Source organism: Pteropus medius, unplaced genomic scaffold (genome assembly GCF_902729225.1).
Source record: "Pteropus medius unplaced genomic scaffold, Ma_sr-lr_union100, whole genome shotgun sequence".
In the NCBI taxonomy this organism is placed as follows: Eukaryota; Metazoa; Chordata; class Mammalia; order Chiroptera; family Pteropodidae; genus Pteropus; species Pteropus medius.
The window spans coordinates 9,118,612-9,135,746 of record NW_024352785.1 but is presented as its reverse complement, the minus strand read 5'-3'; the positions used below and the strand labels follow the sequence as shown (position 1 = coordinate 9,135,746).

The 17,135-nt window shown below is 35.7% G+C and overlaps 1 protein-coding gene across 2 annotated transcripts in view; it reads right to left on the bottom strand.

Moving 5' to 3' along the window:
* The window catches only part of KCNN2 (potassium calcium-activated channel subfamily N member 2), a 139,851-nt gene that overhangs the window by 83,134 nt on the left and 39,582 nt on the right, over window positions 1–17,135 (bottom strand). Inside the window, exon 4 of one of the 2 annotated variants that reach the window (XM_039848478.1) lies at window positions 16,232–16,650. In XM_039848478.1, the coding sequence (XP_039704412.1) occupies window positions 16,232–16,650 (419 nt within the window). Of the gene's footprint in view, window positions 1–13,248; window positions 13,978–16,231; window positions 16,651–17,135 lie in introns of those variants that run through there. The other variant, XM_039848479.1, reaches the window with a different exon arrangement.

The following is a 17,135-nucleotide window of genomic DNA, read 5'->3' as shown; positions in this document are numbered from 1 at the left end:
TATTTGAGATGAATTTCACTAGCACAGAAACTCAGGAATAAAAAATATTATATCTCTTAGTAAGTCATTTATTTTCATTTTGATCTTCTTTTGATTCTTCTGATATTGTCTAAGAAAAAGCATCCGTTTAATGCTAGTAGGTCAGGATCAACCCTTCAACATTTGTTGATCTCCAATAGGCTCAGCTCAGACCAGTAGAGAAGAAACAAAGTCAAATTAGAACTTAATAAGTGTTGGGTTTTCTGGATTTATTTAGAGCATGTAATACAGGTTTATCATTTACCATAGTGACAGTAAGTTCCTTTTAAAGTGAAAGTATTCAACAAAAAGAAATGTCAACTTAGTAAAGGTTCTAATAAAAAGTAATGCAGGCAACACAAATATCAGGAACAAGGTATTTGGGAACAGACCTAGAGACTAAAATCCAGACTCCTCAAAGTTCTGTACATCAGCCCCAATTTAGCTAATCTCCAACTGTTTTTCTTCATAAATTCTTTGCTATAGATGCAGATGTCTCTCTGCCCCTTGATCAAACCCCAGGCTTCTCTTCTTCATACTCCTTACTTAGGCTCTTCCTTTACTCTGGGCTAGCCTTTCTCACTTTGTAGTCTATTTATTTTAAGTCCAAAATCAAATGTTTTCTTCTCTAGGAAGTCTTCCCCTAAGTTGTTAAATTATGATTTAATGATCTGCGTGCCTGTCCCTCTGCTATGGTGTTTATCTTATTCTCGCTCTCATATTACAGTTTATGCATTGACCAGCTATATTGCAAAGTCCCGGGGGAAGAAGACTATGCCACTTTTATATTTATGTTTCACTGCCAAGTAGAAATGCAAATATATATCTATATGTAAATGAGATAATGGGTGGGAATTTTCATCTCATCTCATTGTCTTTTCCAGGACCAATCTGAGGCATTTATTTTTTTTCTCTTAATAAATGAGTATCTTTAAAAATAGGACAATATAAATAAAGGCAACTTTAAGTTATTGAGCAGAAAACAACTTACAAAACACATTTTAAGTCCCTGAAGATGGTAGAGTTTTATTAGTCTCCTCATTTGAACGCATATGATTCAGTTTTTTTTGCCTAAGTCTTTTTTTGGGGGGTGGGGGGGCGGGGGGGGGAATAAATGGGTAAGAAGCTGTGTTCCAATTTAATTAGGTCTGAGGACTTGAGGGAAGGACCTTAAAAATTAGCAAAACATCCAGAATTAACCATTGATTCCCTTATCCAACAACTATTTATGGATCGCTGGCTTCGTTCCAGGTTTTATGCTAGAGGCAAATAGGTTTTATGCTAGGAACCACCACCCTGCCCTCAAGGAGACAAGCTGTGACTCAATCACACAATACTCCTAGAAAATTCGGATGTATGCCTGTTGCTTTGCTTCAGGTGACTCTCAAATGACAATTAATGAACTTACATGGACATCGGCTTTGTACCAGTTCATGTGCAGGGGGACGTGTGTACTTCTGTATTTTAACTTTATTTGCCACAGCATACAATGTGTGACTTTTACCTCCTAAAGGCTCATAAAACTACGGACTCTAACAATGATAAAAGTGCTAATCATTTGCCGGAAGAAAAGTCAACTGACAGAAGTAGAACTTGCTTTTAATCAACCTTAACAAGGCTTAACCCATGTGTTGGTTTTTTTCTTTCCTTTTTTATAATTTCAGCTAAATATGCTGGTTCACTAGTAAGCATAACTCAAGATTTCTTCCTTTCCAACAAAGACAATCTATAAAAAGCAAATACAATACATACTTAAATCAAGAACGTGCAAGGCTATGTGCAAAACTGACTGGAAAGTGCTTAAGACAACTTAAGGCTGTATTGGAAAGGTACAAAAATCTGCAGCATTCAAAAAATAAACTTGTTTTGAGAAAGAAGAGCATTGCAATTTTTAGTCACATCCCACCTATCTGTCTTAAGTATGAAAAATGTGTCCATCAAAAACATTTGGGAAGGAAGAGGAACATTATTTTTACCGAGCTCGAAAACTGCTATGAAATAATAGTCCTTTGGGGTCAGAGCAGGCTCAACCAAAATCAGACAGATCTACAGCCCATCTGAAGGATCAGATGGAATGAAGGAGTGAGAAGGAGGAAGCTGTGAGGCGACAATGATGTGAAATTCTTACCAAGCAAAAATGCCATTAAAGTTCTGGATCACCTATTACTTTCTTAAAGTAATATAAATAATGTTATCACGCCCATGATATTGTCCCAGATATCTGGTATCATAGACAAATTATAGCTTCTTCCTTTATACTGTTCTGAGGAATGAACATTATGTTTATGGAAAAGGCAGTAATGCTTAAGAGGAAAAGCAAGAAAACCTCATGAGAGGACATACTAGAGATTCGTATAAGAAAATCAAACAGGGATTCGTTTAATCTCTTGCTGGTCAATTTCTCCATGTTAAGGAACATAAGCTGACTTGATGGAAACAGTCCTGTATTTGGAAGCAAAGACCAAAGGACAAAGACAATCATGGTATTTTATGATGATGCTCCATTATGTAACAGCAGTAAAGATTGTTTTACCCATAGAAGTGTCAACAATAAACAGCACAGAGCTACTGCTTTACCTGTAGATCAATTACATATTGTAGAGAACAACAGAGAAAGAAGACTTTAATTTTCCTAGTCAAAGCAATGTCACTATGCCAGTGTTCAATGACTACCTTTCGGATGCTTCAGTTCTAAATCCATCCCAAGATCTGCTCCTCCACAACTTCCAGATTAAATTTCTTAATGACTCAGTGTTTCCACTGATGTTGTTCAAGGCCATTGGGGTCAAAACACAGGAGACTAGATGCTTCAATAGATCAGAGCACTTCTTTCCCATCTCGTTGCATTATATTTGGATGGACAGAGGAGGTAGTTTTAGTGTAGCATACATTAAATTACACCAGCATCTAGCTAGTACTAATCAGTACAACCCAGGTCATCCTGAAGACATCTGCACCGATCACTTAAACCGATGTTGATACTTGATCCTTGCTCACCAAAAGTAGTTTAAATTTAGTCCTAAATATATTATGATTATTTTTAAAAGAAAAAAACTCCTTACTTAAACAGTGACAAATATAAATCCATTGTCTAAAACATAAAAAAAAAAGAAAAATATCTTATAATGTATCATAGCACATTGTGCTTGAAACAAAGTTGACAAAAATGATGTTACTTTAAGATCAGTAAACTTGTTCTATGAGATGGTAGTTAGTAAATATTTTAGGCTTGCAAACCACATCTGGTCTCTGTCACATATCCACCTCCCTCTCTCCCCACAATGATTTAAAAAGACTAAAAACTGTTCTTAGCTTGTGGGCTGCCCATAAACAAACAGTGGGCCAAATCTGGCTCATGGGCCATAGTTTGAGAACCCCTGCTTTAGATAGCTCAGCACACTGGGAAGAATATTTTTATTCCTTCAGTTCTCCATGATAACTATCTCTACCAAAAAAAAAAAAAAAAAAAGATCAATAAGAAACACGAATTAAGACAAAGACTAACCAGATAAAATCATTAACGAAAAGTAAAACTGGACAAAGGGCCACAAACAAAAGTCTTACATTAGCTTTCAAACAAACTACTTGGACTCTTCAGTAAGGTGGTTACTTACAGATATGATATGATTATATAAGGAAGTCAAACCTGGGGGTTTAAAACTCATAATGTTTTTCCCTGAAGGCTATGGTTGGTATTCTCAGGAGTTCTGCAGACTGTGATGAGTAGAACTTACTGTGTGCATTTCTAACAGGAGCAAGGCCAGGGTGCCTATTACCTAGTATTATTAACAAGGCTTTCAGGAAGTACCCATGACAGTATACTTACCGTAAGACCTAGGTCGAGTGGCAGAAGGAACAACAGCAGTGATCTTAGAACATGGGAAGTTAAGTGAAAGATGGAATGCTGCTTTAATGCGCTCACGTTCATCTGCATGTGTCTCCATACTGTGGAGTCTGTCACTGATGTCACCTTGGGGTGGGTTTCCCTCTACCCTCCCTTTGCTAATCCCAGTCAGTGACTGTAGCCACACAGATGCTGAGAGCCCACAAAGTGACACCCAAGATAAAAGACCCAGGAAGTCTGTCAGGAGTCTGTGTGCTCCAGCAGAATAAATGAAAGTGCTTCCCGGCTGAACACTGAGAAGGGTTTCAAGCAGCGCTGTACATCACCTGTCATGTTTCCATGAGGCTTTTCGCCTGTCAGTCCAGCACATAATAAAAGTTTCAGATTTCCAAGACCAATGTGCCTATGGTCTTCAAAAATTCAGCAAGTACTATTTTCAACCCTACTTCAAAGAAATTTTAAATTAACACAGAGCTCCTCATTAACCTTTGTTAACTTAGTAAAACTCTAATTACTTGCAAATGATCAGTTCTTAGAAAATGATAAAATAAAGATGTAAGAATTTTTTCCACTTTTAACAGACATTATACTACCAACTCATTGGTAGTATTCTTTATAATAACTTTTATAGGGTTAAACTTTAAAACATGAAGTAACCCATGAAGTGTTTCTAATCAGCCTTCTATCATCTTCACTGATGGGTACACATGTGGGCAGAAACACTGACCTCCCAAGTCCTCATGGAACAATGGTTCTTGTTACTCCCGCCCTGATAGAATTAGATGACATGTAAGGTCTTATCTGACCCAGATATGAAAGGGCTCTGGGCTGTGGGGATCAAGATGTACTAGATATGGTCTTTATCCTTGAGAAGTTGGTTCAGATGGGGCTTTTGTACCTCCATTTGCATAGGATGTAGAGTACCACAGGCACTCAAAGAACACCTTTAAAATGGAGAGAACTCATCGTCTGCCCTAAGCAGGATCAAATATAAGTTTGGAGCATATTATGCCAGCGATTAATGACTATGATAGTCTTCCTGGTTCTTGTTCAGGACCACATCAAACTTGCCTGTCAGGTCACCTTCATTTCTTTTTCCATCCAACCATCCATCATCATGCACCTACCCAAAACACCTGCCCCATCATAAATACCAATGACCTTGACAGAGCTGAAAGAACAGGATCTAGATGATAAAGTAGGTGAACGGTGGATGAGAAGAAGAACAAAAGCTATCAATACACCAAAAAATGGAGAATCTTCAAACAGGAATAGAAAGCCTGACAGAGTGGCTGCTCACTTTACACTGACACTCCCAAGCTTCTTAGAACCTATTTAAAACACAAAACAAAACAAATCTTACTAACCAGTAGGAAGCACAGTAGGCAGACGACCTATAGTAGTAAATCTAATACTCATCTCTTTCCAGACGTAGAAAGCCAGAAATCCTAAGGGCTGGCCACCACGAAACCAGATTAAAATTACTGACCAAAGCTTATCTTTCTGTATTAGATGCTCCATTTCGCAATGCCTTCATGGACAAAAGCATAAAACTACCCCCTGAAATAATGAGTAGAGATTCAGGATGATTCGCCATAGACACCTAGCAATGTCCCAGTTTTGTTCAAAAATAGAGAATTTATGATCATTAGTATACCTGATCACATGAAATATTAGGAACCATTTCTTTAAATTGAGAAAGCTACTATGATCACTGACGACAGATATTTTCGGCCAATCCTACTCGATCTGAATGCTTTGCGCTTTACTTTGTGGCTTTCATATATACAGACCATGGTTTTTACATGAAGTTTCATAAAAGGGTCTGAAGTCACAACACTAGATATCATAAAGTCTGAAAAATTTTGTTTTTAAATTGCATTGTCGTCTGTTAGGATATTAAATACAGTTCAATAAACAAATGTAGTACATGTTATGTAACACAGAAAGCTTTTAGAACACTAAATCTCTGAGAGGAGACCTGAAAGCAATGATATTGGGCAGTCACTCAAAAATCTTTTGCCTCTGAGCCACTGTGGAATACTGAATGTCAAATATGAACTGCCACATCCCTGTGAGGTGTACTATAACATCCCGTCACTGTGATACAAAGCACACCATGAAGAACAGTCAAACAACGGTGTTATGGTCAGACAGCCTATGGTTGGACTATTACTCTTCCAAAGTCATTGTAGGCTGTCATAAAATCTATCAAGGCCACACAAAAGGGAGGGGAGAGCTTGATTATTAACAATCTTTAGCTACATACCTAAAACGGGGTTGGATGTGTTACAAATATTTAGTCATAAAGAAAGTTGAGGATCAATAAAAACAAATTATTGCCTCAACTAGGAAAAATGAAAAGAATTTTAAATATCCCCATTGGAGGCAAGTCAGGTACATCTTCACCCTAAGTGTAAAAATTAAATATTCTCTTGACTTCATTTGTCATAGCTACTATAATTATCAAAGCAATGCAAGAACTAGAAAGACATTTCTCCCTTGATCTTTCCTCTCTTTCCTGTTACTAGAAAACAGTGGATACTAGAAAAAGCAAGACTTCAGAATAGGTAAAAAGGCAGCAAGGAGAAGCATATGAAGTATATGAAGCATATGAAGCAGAAAACTTAACAAGAGAAGCAAGCCTCTTCAAAGAGTTCACAGTTCCTGGATATGTGTAGCTGGCTTTTTTCCTGTGTGGCTTTGGGAGGCAAGCCGAGACTGATGTAGAGAAAAGCAAGTATGTGTGGCTTCCATAAGCTACATAAAATATTTGCAAATCATATGTCCATTAAAGAACTGGTAACCAGAATAGACAAAGAACTCACGTAATTTAATAAGACAAATGACCCCGTTCAAAAATAGGCAAACAATTTAAATAGGTATTTTGCCTAAGAAGATATATAAATGGCTAATGATCACATAAAAGGTGTTCACAATCATTAGTCATTAGAGAATTGTAAATTATAACCATAATAATATATCACTCATGAGAATGGTTATAAGATTATATAAATCTCTATATATGTGTATATATATAAATGTGTACATGTATATATCAATCACTGACAATGTGATATATCCACATATATATGACAATGCTGTCAAGTATGTGATAAAACGGGAACCCTTATATATTGACTTCTGGTGGGAATGTAAAACGATGTAGCCACTCCTACATGTTTACCATAAAAAAAGAAATGTTTATATAGAGACTTCTGTGCAAAAGTTCACAGCAATCTTATTCATAACAATCCCAAACAGGAAACCTTCTAAATGTGTATCAAGGTGAATGGATGAACAAAATGTGGCATATCCTTACAACAGAATACTATTCATCAATAAAAAGGAACTAATTATGATACATTCTATGACATAGATGTACACCAAAAATTCAAGCCAGGTAAAAAAAAAGCCAGATGTAAAAACTATATGTTATCTGATTCTATTCATACAAAAGGCTCAGAAAAGCAAACATATGAAGACATATAGTATATCAGTGGTCGCCCGGGACTGGAGGAAGCAGGGACTTAACACAAATGGGAAAAAGGGATCTTTTGGGGGTGATAGAACTGTTCAAAATTCAATAGAGGTGATGGTTGCACAGCTGTAAACATTTACTAAAAACTACTGAATGATAGACTTAAAATAGATCTATAATTTACACCTCATAAAATTGTTCAAAAAGAACCCAACAAAAATGCCAAGAATCTCATTTTATATTTTTGTCAAAAATTATGGTGAAACTCCATGTGAAGTTTTTTTTTATTCCTTTATTTATTTACCAAGCATTTACTGAATAATGACCATGTTCTCAAAATGGCTTTGACTCTGCCACAATGCTAGATTTAAATATCTGATGATTGGGTCTTTTCCAATATCTCTAGGGATTTGGCGGTGATCAGCTATTTGTTAATCCGTGGGCTTTGAATCAAGGACACAACAGGGCTGGAACTGGCAGAGTAGGAGAGTTCAAGGACTGACACTGCCCTTTTCGGGGGCTTCAGGAAGTATCGACAGACAGCTCTAACAGTCTGGCTAGCAGTGGAGAAATAGTTCGTCCACTCCTTCCCAGGGGAGTCAAGCCAAGCAGGCTTCCCGACAAACAGTCGGTGCTCTGTACACCAACAATGGCTCTGGGATACAATTCTAAAACCCACCTCATTCCATAATTGAATTCTCATAACTTTAAGCGAGCACATTAATATATACTAAGGTTATAAAAATTTAACATTATAATAGAAGGCAGACTTGTCCGAGCTCTGTGCATATTCAAAATGGGTACATTTTATTGCACGTAAAGGCACTTTTCTCGTCTTGAATTGCTTTTGTTATTTTAATGTTATTTTGCAATAGAGTAACATTAAAAATAAAGGATATAAACTTTTAAAAAATAAAACACAGAAAATCCTGTAGGCAAGTAGGAAAACTTGAGTTTTCTCCAACCAAGCTCCATGTATGTCTAAGAAACATACCAATTTTCTTAAAAACAAAATAGCTTGAATGTCAGGGCATCAACATTTAGACTACGTTCTTTCTTTTTATCTGACACGATGGTTCTGAAGCTAAATTGCATGAGAGTGCCGCACACGATCGCATACACGCATCCTGTCTAATGTACTGTATGGATGATCAAAGGGATTTTTCCCAAGCTGGAAGACACTCAGGATCCATATTCCATAAAATCTGTACATCAACATGGGTGTCAACATGGGTGTCAAGATGGGGAGGACTAATGAACTGACTGTAAGATCAGTGAGGTTGAATTTCTGAGCTGTTCGGTGTCTCATTTTTTCAGCTTGAATATAATCACTGCTGGTATTTTCAAACTGCACTCTTCAAACCAGCTTCTCAAAGCATCTCGCCAACAAACATTAATCCTCATTGTTCTCTTAGGAGGTAAACCAAAAAACAAATCATATCTACGTGGGAATGAAGAGAAAATTGAGCTTGAGAGAGCCCTGGCTTCTCTTTCCATAGACTTTAATGACCAATTTATTTGGAAAACATCCTGAGCATTGATGCTTTGCAAGTCACAGATGCGTGATGAATGTTTTCAAGCTGCCGACTTTTATAACTTGAAAGGACCCATTTTAAAGTTGTGACTCATTTATGAACTTGAAAAATGCTATATCTGTATGTATGAATCAGACTCTGGAAGTATTAGTTTACAAAGTATTACATTACCATCAACCACAAATTACAAATCCATTGATGAAATGCTTAGAGTTTACTTAGCAACAGCTGAAACCTGACGTGGTAAGAAATAATCTAATTATTCAGTATAGTGTAATAATTCAAGGTGCCCGCAGGATGTTTCTCGAGCACTGCAATGAATATTTTTATGATTACTTTTACATCTATTGAAGAAACTTGAGCATAAGTAACATGTTTCAAATTTAAGTAAATTAACAGGAAATAAGGCATCTCTGATGGTCAGGGCTTGGAAAAAAGTAGGCCTTTGAGAGAGTCTCCTGAAAATATAAAATAAAATCATAGATGGCAGATGAAGATAACAAGCTAGTGTTCGAAAATGTAGCTCCTCATTTCAAATTCTCCTATGTTTGAGTCTATATAAATAATAAAAATAAATAAATAGAACAAATGAGACTTTCCTCTTCCATCTACCTCTTCATCCTGAAGAACTGGCTTGTAACAAAGAACATACAAAAATTTTTAAAATAAGAAACTTGAAAATTAGAACCCAGATCATTTAAGCATTTTAAACAGTTTATCACATATTGAAACTTAAAGTCCAGTTTTATCTAAAATCATGCTCCATACAGAGGAAGTCATAAATGTAGGATCTTAAAATAACAGATTCACACCTAGCCACAAAAAGGTAACTACCGCAACGCTGAATTAATTTCCTAGGTATAAACAGCTACTATTCTACATTTGGTTTTATTGGTTCTCAGGAATAGGGTATTCATCCTACCTTAGTATACAGAAAATTAAGATGATATTCAAGCCCCATATTCAATAGACAGTGGAACCCCAAATCATATATCCACTATGAATTGGTACTAAAACAATAGAAACCTGTATAGTTACAAAATAGGATATTCTCATCCTTCAAGAGCTTTCCTTAGCAACTTTTTTGTAATACAGTACTGGTGTCAGAAGACATAACCAATCCTTATGTTAAAACAGCTATTTTATACGAAGTGTATGTTGCATAAGGTTTCATTATGGGACATGATTTGACTGTTATACTCTAAAATATTCTATGTTATAATAAAGTAGGTTTCTAGTGCATTCCAGAAACCATCTCCCAGCAATATTAAAAAGTGCAATGTAGGAGATTATTAGTGACAAAGTTAAAATAAAAAAAAAAGAAAAAAGAAAAGTCAAACTCGACTAATGGAAGAAATGAAACATACTTTTAAGACTGACTAGTAGATGCTAAACACAACTGAAACTTCAATCTCCGGGTTGTCTTTGATAATTTAAAAAAATGCGTACCAAATTTATTTTCATCTTAGTTTTTGTGATAGAAAAACATTATTCTTAATCCATCTAAATTGCAGTTTAGATTATTAGAGGCTATTTAAAACAATTTCCTTTGTTTGCTTCTCTAGTTTTCCTACTTTAAAAAAAGCAAACCATTCTTGGTCATTTTTAGAAAATTTTCCTCTTAACTAATGCATACGAATTAATGCAAACTTAAATGCTTTTAGAGATAAAACAATGAAATAAATAAGAATAAGTTTAGCCACTAATGTCTTAACTAAATGAATCTTTTTCAGCGACAGAAATAGCACCTAGCATCTGTAGTTTATTATAGATTATTACAACATCTGCTTTTCAGCTTGGTAACACTGCCACCAAAGTTCCCAGCTCCCGTTTCTTTCTCCCTTCTTCCTCTCCAGCTCAAACTTACTCCCTCTTCCACATTACAAAAATTGCAGGAAAAAGGAGAACATATTTAACAAAGAACATTTTTTAAAATTCCTAAACCGTGCAGAAAATTACGATGCCTTTCTTTCTCCAAAATTTCAGTATTGACATAATGCAAACTGTGTTTCCCAGAAGATGTGTCCAAATAAATGCTCTTTTTCCTTCTTAGATATTCCGAATGCACATTCACATATTAAATGCTCTGAGAACACTTAGAGGAAAAAACATCACACACAAAATGCTTTTCTTAGTGTAACACAGCAGTGGCCTACACTATCTAGTCCTAAACTTTGCAAAACAGTCACCACCCTTCCTCAGAAACAGTGTCCAGGAAGATACACTTTGGGTTGAACACTCCCCTGTGCTATCTTTACAGAACCAGAGAAGTTTCAAAAAGTGCAAGTCTGGATGGGATAATTCCTAATTTTCAAGACCCCAAGCTCTGGGATTCAGGCTTCTTCTAAGACATATGTTTCTCAAGTTTCTCCTGACATATTTGATTAAATACCTTTGGCCTAGGTCGCCGAGAACATGAGATCACTTAGAAGCACCAGGCCACCCTCCCCAAAGTGCTTCAGAAGAGAGTGCTCTTCCCAGGCCTAAAATCCACCTCAACACAAGGCCAGACCAGAATCAAAGAGAGATGGGATACTGTGGTCTGGTCTGGGGCAGCCTGCTCCTGACAATGTAGGCCACAGACATAATGCCAGATATTTGCCACTCTGCTTCCTCCTATCATTCAGGGGGATATGAGGGAGAAAGAAAGAAAAGAAAAAAAGAGATTTTATTACTTATAGGTCAACCAGAGGTGCATGATCTTCCAGGGCAAGTAACACCAGCAGGAACAGATGCCTCCTGCATGATGCCCTCCCTCCTCATTAGTGGAGAACTTTTCTCATAAATCTTTAGATGTTCTGTGCTCAGTAGAAGGCGAGGGACAAGTTTACAAAACAAACTTCTTCAGAAAGCCACCTGCTTCTCTCTCTCTCTCAAAAGCTCTCTCCTTTTAAAAATATTCTTAGACTTACTCTAATTAACTAAGAAGAAATTTCTATCAGGTGTGAATCCCCCTTTAACAAGGAGAGAATGCTTGGATACTTCAAAGATGTAACTGCTGGGGTTCATTCAAATCTCAATTCCAAGCCAAAGAAACAAGAGAGATGTGTGTTGCATTAAGTACTACAAACTTCACAAAAGGCAGGAAGGAAAGAAGACAGAGAGAGAGGAAGAAAAACATCTAAGGAAGTGTAAGATGCAGGCAACATTCAAAATCAACCATGTGAAAAACAAGAGCAAATTTTTTATATCTTTGTATCTTAAAAGTCACAATATGAACATCATGTGCAGCCAAATAGGAAGTCTATTGAAAAACAAATGTGGAAAATCTTCTACTATCGCAATGCTGGTTAATGATTTTCTTTCTTTTACGTATTTGTACAATTACAAAATGTTACCTTTGGAAAAGGAAAGTTTATCATTCCATTTAGTTTGCAATGAAGAAACAAATGCAAAAAGAAGTGAGCCACTTGGCCTGAGGTCACTCAGCCCCCAAATTGTACAATTGGGACTAAATCTCAGGGTCTCAAAGACCAGAGTCTGGTCTTTCTCCCTTCCCCGCTACAGCACAGATTTGTTTCCTTTATGTAACTGCTGGCTACACTCTGATTCTTGATATAAAATGGGCAATTTTCACTTTCTAGTGCCTTTTATACAAAAACAAGAATGATCCATCATTTAACAATTTGAGCATGTTCAAAAACACACATACTTTAGGCTGCTACGAAGATTCGGCACAGCTTGCCTCAGACTTTCTGTATTTAGTGACAATGAGTTGTGACAACTAAGATGAATTGTTTTTGAAAAGAAAATGGAAGGCACATATACAATTTTAAGGCTATTTTATTTACTTGGCCCTTCGGAAGCAGATGCACTAAGGACCACCTATATAGATGTACATATTGTTAAATTATGCTTTTACTTCATTGTTATGCATAACTGTTAAGATAATCTTCATAAACTAAATAGGTATGTTACAATGTTATGTATAACTTTTAATTAAAATAATCTTTAAAAACTAAATAAGTGTAACAACTAAGGTTTTCTACATTTATTCTTTAATTCTCATAGGTACATCTGCTCCAGAAAATATCAAAGCCTCTAAATACCATAATTGCTAGGAAACAAAGCATTACCATAAGGAATCAACCTTTCTTTAAAAGAAAAAAACTTTAATCCTTCAAAGTCTATATTTTGTAGAGAAGTTCTAAAAAAGGTTCGGATACGTAATATTAAAAACTAGTCACTATAGAATTTCTGGTAAAAGCAGACAGACTCAACAAACACATTGACTTCAGCTCCCTCCCTAAGCCCCCAAACAAAAACTAAAAACAAACAAAAGAAGCATAAAACCATAAGGACAACCAGAATGAGTGAAAAACAATAGTAAAGAAGCTAAAAAGCCAAATGACAACCGATAATTGACTTACCTGACTTGAGAAAGGAGAATTCTAGACCAGCAGTGGTGAAAAATCAAGAAGCAACCATATCTTCACTCAGAACCAACACCTCCCACCCACGCACTTATACCTTACAAAGACTCAGGAATTCTAGGCACCAGTACCTCTGTAAGAAGTAATAATGACAGAGCTTTAAATGTGAAGATGGGTTAAAATACTGCGTAAAAGTAGCATTAGACACCTAGTTTCCCTTTTCTGCGGTGGGACTGGTAATGTCTTTTGCCAACCTGCAGAAGTCTAAAAGTTTATTGTCTGGAAGAGTAAAACACAAGGTCTGAGGACTGACTGCAGAGAGCAAGGCTACTGTGCTGGATTAGAAAAATAAACAAATGTTTGCATATTAACGGTTGAGAATCCTTTGCTCTTTCAATTTCCATCCAGAATGCTGTCACCAGGCTTCTACCATCATGGCAGGGCAGTAAAAAAGGCTTCCCATGGGCCAGTCAGATTGTTCAGAGAAAACAGAAAATATGGAAAGATAGTGAAATCGGTGCCCCCCACCCAAATCACCCTTTAGTGAAGTCCACAGTTGACAAGTTCTAAATTTGTACAGAAAGCATCCAATCAGCTCTTTAGTACCCCACTCGTAAGTATAGCAGAGAGTCAAGGTTATTTAAACACCTAAGAAAAACTTCTAAAATAGAAGCCAAAACAAACTAAAACATGTAATCTTTGGGGAAACAAAAATATTCAAGGAGAAGAATATTATCATTAATGTCTCCACAGGAAAAAAAACGTGATGTAATTTCAAAAAATGGGCACTCAGGCATCAAAAATGAGACATTAGAAAATAATGTATAGTAAAGAAGAAATAAAATCTCAATAGAAAGTTTGAAAGATAAAATTGAGGTTGTCTCCCAAACATAGAGCAAAAACAGAAACAGAAAACAATGCAGAAAGAAAATTAAAAACTTAAAGAACTAATACAGGAGGGCCAATATCCACACAATAAAAAAATAGGAATAAAAATCATTAAAATAACTCAAGAAAATTTCCAAGAACTGAAGGACATTAATTCCAAGATTGAACTGGTCCAGTAAGTTTCAGATACACCTGATTAAAAACAGATTCACATCAAGATATATTCTTGTATAATTTTAGAGCATTGACCTAGAAGATTCCAGGAAAGAAGAGATCAAAAATGATAATAGCATACGATTACTGGACCTGGATGCCAGAGGAAAATATTCAATATTTTGAGGTAAAGTCTTCAATATTCTGAGGTAAAGTGATTTTTAATCTAGAGTTTTATATCCAGTCCAGTTATCAATTAAGCATAAGAAAAGAATAAAGACTTTCCACAAAGATCTCAAAAACTGCATCTCTCACTCACTACCTTTTCTTAGAAAGTACTGGAAGATGAATTTTGCCAAATGAAGAAATAAATGAAGAAAGAGAAATGGAGTTCAAGAAAAAGGGTTTTCAATATACATAAAAGGAAGAGGAAATCTCCAAGATGATGGATAGGCAGGTTAGAAAGCCCAAGAATCAATTCTTCAAGGTGAAATTGAGAAATTGTCCAAGATATATGAACCTAGTATAAGGATATTTATACAACATGGGAGAATTTAGAGATGATTTGGTGCTAAGTACATAGAAAACTAAGCAAATAAAAAATAAGAAAACTAAGCAAATAAAATGAGGCAACCATTAATTCCAGAGAAAATAAAAAGATATTCAGGAAAGGCAAAATAACTATAATATCTTATATTTTTCAACTACGAATGCAGTTCACATGGTCATAATAATATAAATATGGAATATAGATCATTGGCATTTACATAACTTGTTGGGAAGATAGAAATTACTTTTTGGGGGGATAAGGTCATGAAAGAGGTGGGTACATGTAAGTGAAAAAAACTAAAATCCCATCTTCCATAAAAATCTAGATAAAAAAATCTCGATGTAGCAATATAAGCAATATCATTTAGAAATATAGAAAGCAACAAAGAAATAGCTAAAAGAAATTAAAGTGATTACTTCTAGAAAGTAGAAATGAGAGAGGGGTATTGTGGGTTTGCTATTTTTGCAAGAATTCTTATACAGACATTTTTCTTCATTAAATTATATATGTAAACTTAGATTTCAAAAACTAAATAAAAAAAAATCTAGTTACTACAAAGACCAACATTCTAATATTTAACCATTCTATAAACTTCTAATTCATTCCTATCTGCTTATTGCTAATTTCAACTTGACTTTTCTTAATCAAGGTCACATGAGGTGTTCCCTCTCGTTATGAGAGTTCCTCCCATTTATATAACAAATGTATTTTTTTGTTGTTTGTTAAATGACAAGGTTAACATGATTGATGATATAACTAATTAATTCAGGCTCGCTGAGCAGCTCCTGAATTCTGAGAATGTGTCTATCTCTAGACCACCAGCGCTCTTCAGACAATAAAACGAATACACACTGCCCTTTTTTACTAACTGTTGAGAGTTTGATAAAACCGAATATTATACTTAGAAGCTCTTTATTAATCACATGAAAACTATTATAAATAGGCACTGAAATCAACAAGCCACTCTGCGACATTCCCTAAAGTTCAGCCATCTTGCATCACCACTTTTGCCCCAGATTTCTGTCTCAACCATAATCAACTTTCTAACCAATGAGACACCAAAATGATTCAGTATTACCATTAAACAAACATTTCTGATACAACTCTCCTATACAATTTGTAGGTCTCCAAATTTTGACAGATTATAAAGGCAGCCTTCTTTTGAAAAATGATCAAATTAGAAAGAAAAACACATAATCATCAAGGCATTGCTGTATGCAGAAATCTTAAGAAAAGTCTTGTCACAATTCATTTAAAAGAAGCCCATGGAAGAATCCAAAATTTTCAAGAGTAAGTCACTATGTGCCTCTAGTCTAAAATGTGTTCTTTCTCCTAATTTCAAGGACACCATATGGCAAATTATGTTCTCAGGAAAAGAAACAAACTTACCTTTCACAAGCTCGGACAGTCCATGCGGCAATTATCCATAATGAGATGCTAAAAACCAAGAGTACAGTTCCTGGGCATATAGTCATTAAAGTCTTCATAACAAAACGCGTATTGAAGTTTATCTTATTAAGTGCTCCAATGCTTCTAGAGGAGGCATCAGTGAAAAGTTTGCTATGTAAAAGCATGACTCTGGCAATCAGATAGAGTCTTAAGAACATTGGTATAGATAAAATAATATCCACATCAGCGGTGGTTGTGGATGGGGCATAGGAGAAGGCAAGCCGGGCCGTCCATGTGAACGTATAATTCCCAGGTATGGGATGAATAGCACACACCAGTATTTCCAAGCAGATGAAGAAAATACGCTCATAAGTCATGGCTATTCTCCAGTCATCTGCTCCATTGTCCACCATGAACAACTGAAAAAATAAAGTAGAAAATCAGCTTCAGTATGGCATGAATGGTCCACAAGTGTTAGTGCAAATTTTAAAAACACATAACAGATGACTTTTAGCAATCATGGCAAGCTAGAGGTTATAACTTTTAAATGCTAGCCAGGTACACTATTTTTAGAAACTGGTATTGGCACAAGAGGAGAACTTCATTCTGTAAAAGTTAAAATTAAAAACTTGCTACATAGGAGCTGAAATTATTTCATAGTCCATGCTCCTGGACAATCATATAAGTAATATCATTTTAAAACAAGGGGCCTATTAGAAAAGCACCTCCCTTAGATGAAGTCATATGGACTTGCCTTATGACAAGTTGTTCTCCTCTTAAGGGTCTGGATCTAAATCTTTACATAATTCTAACTATATTTCAGTGAAATCTATTTATGATGTCTCTGCAATCAGCTATACCCTATCATACAACTATGTGAGTGTTCTTACAGGAAATCTTATTC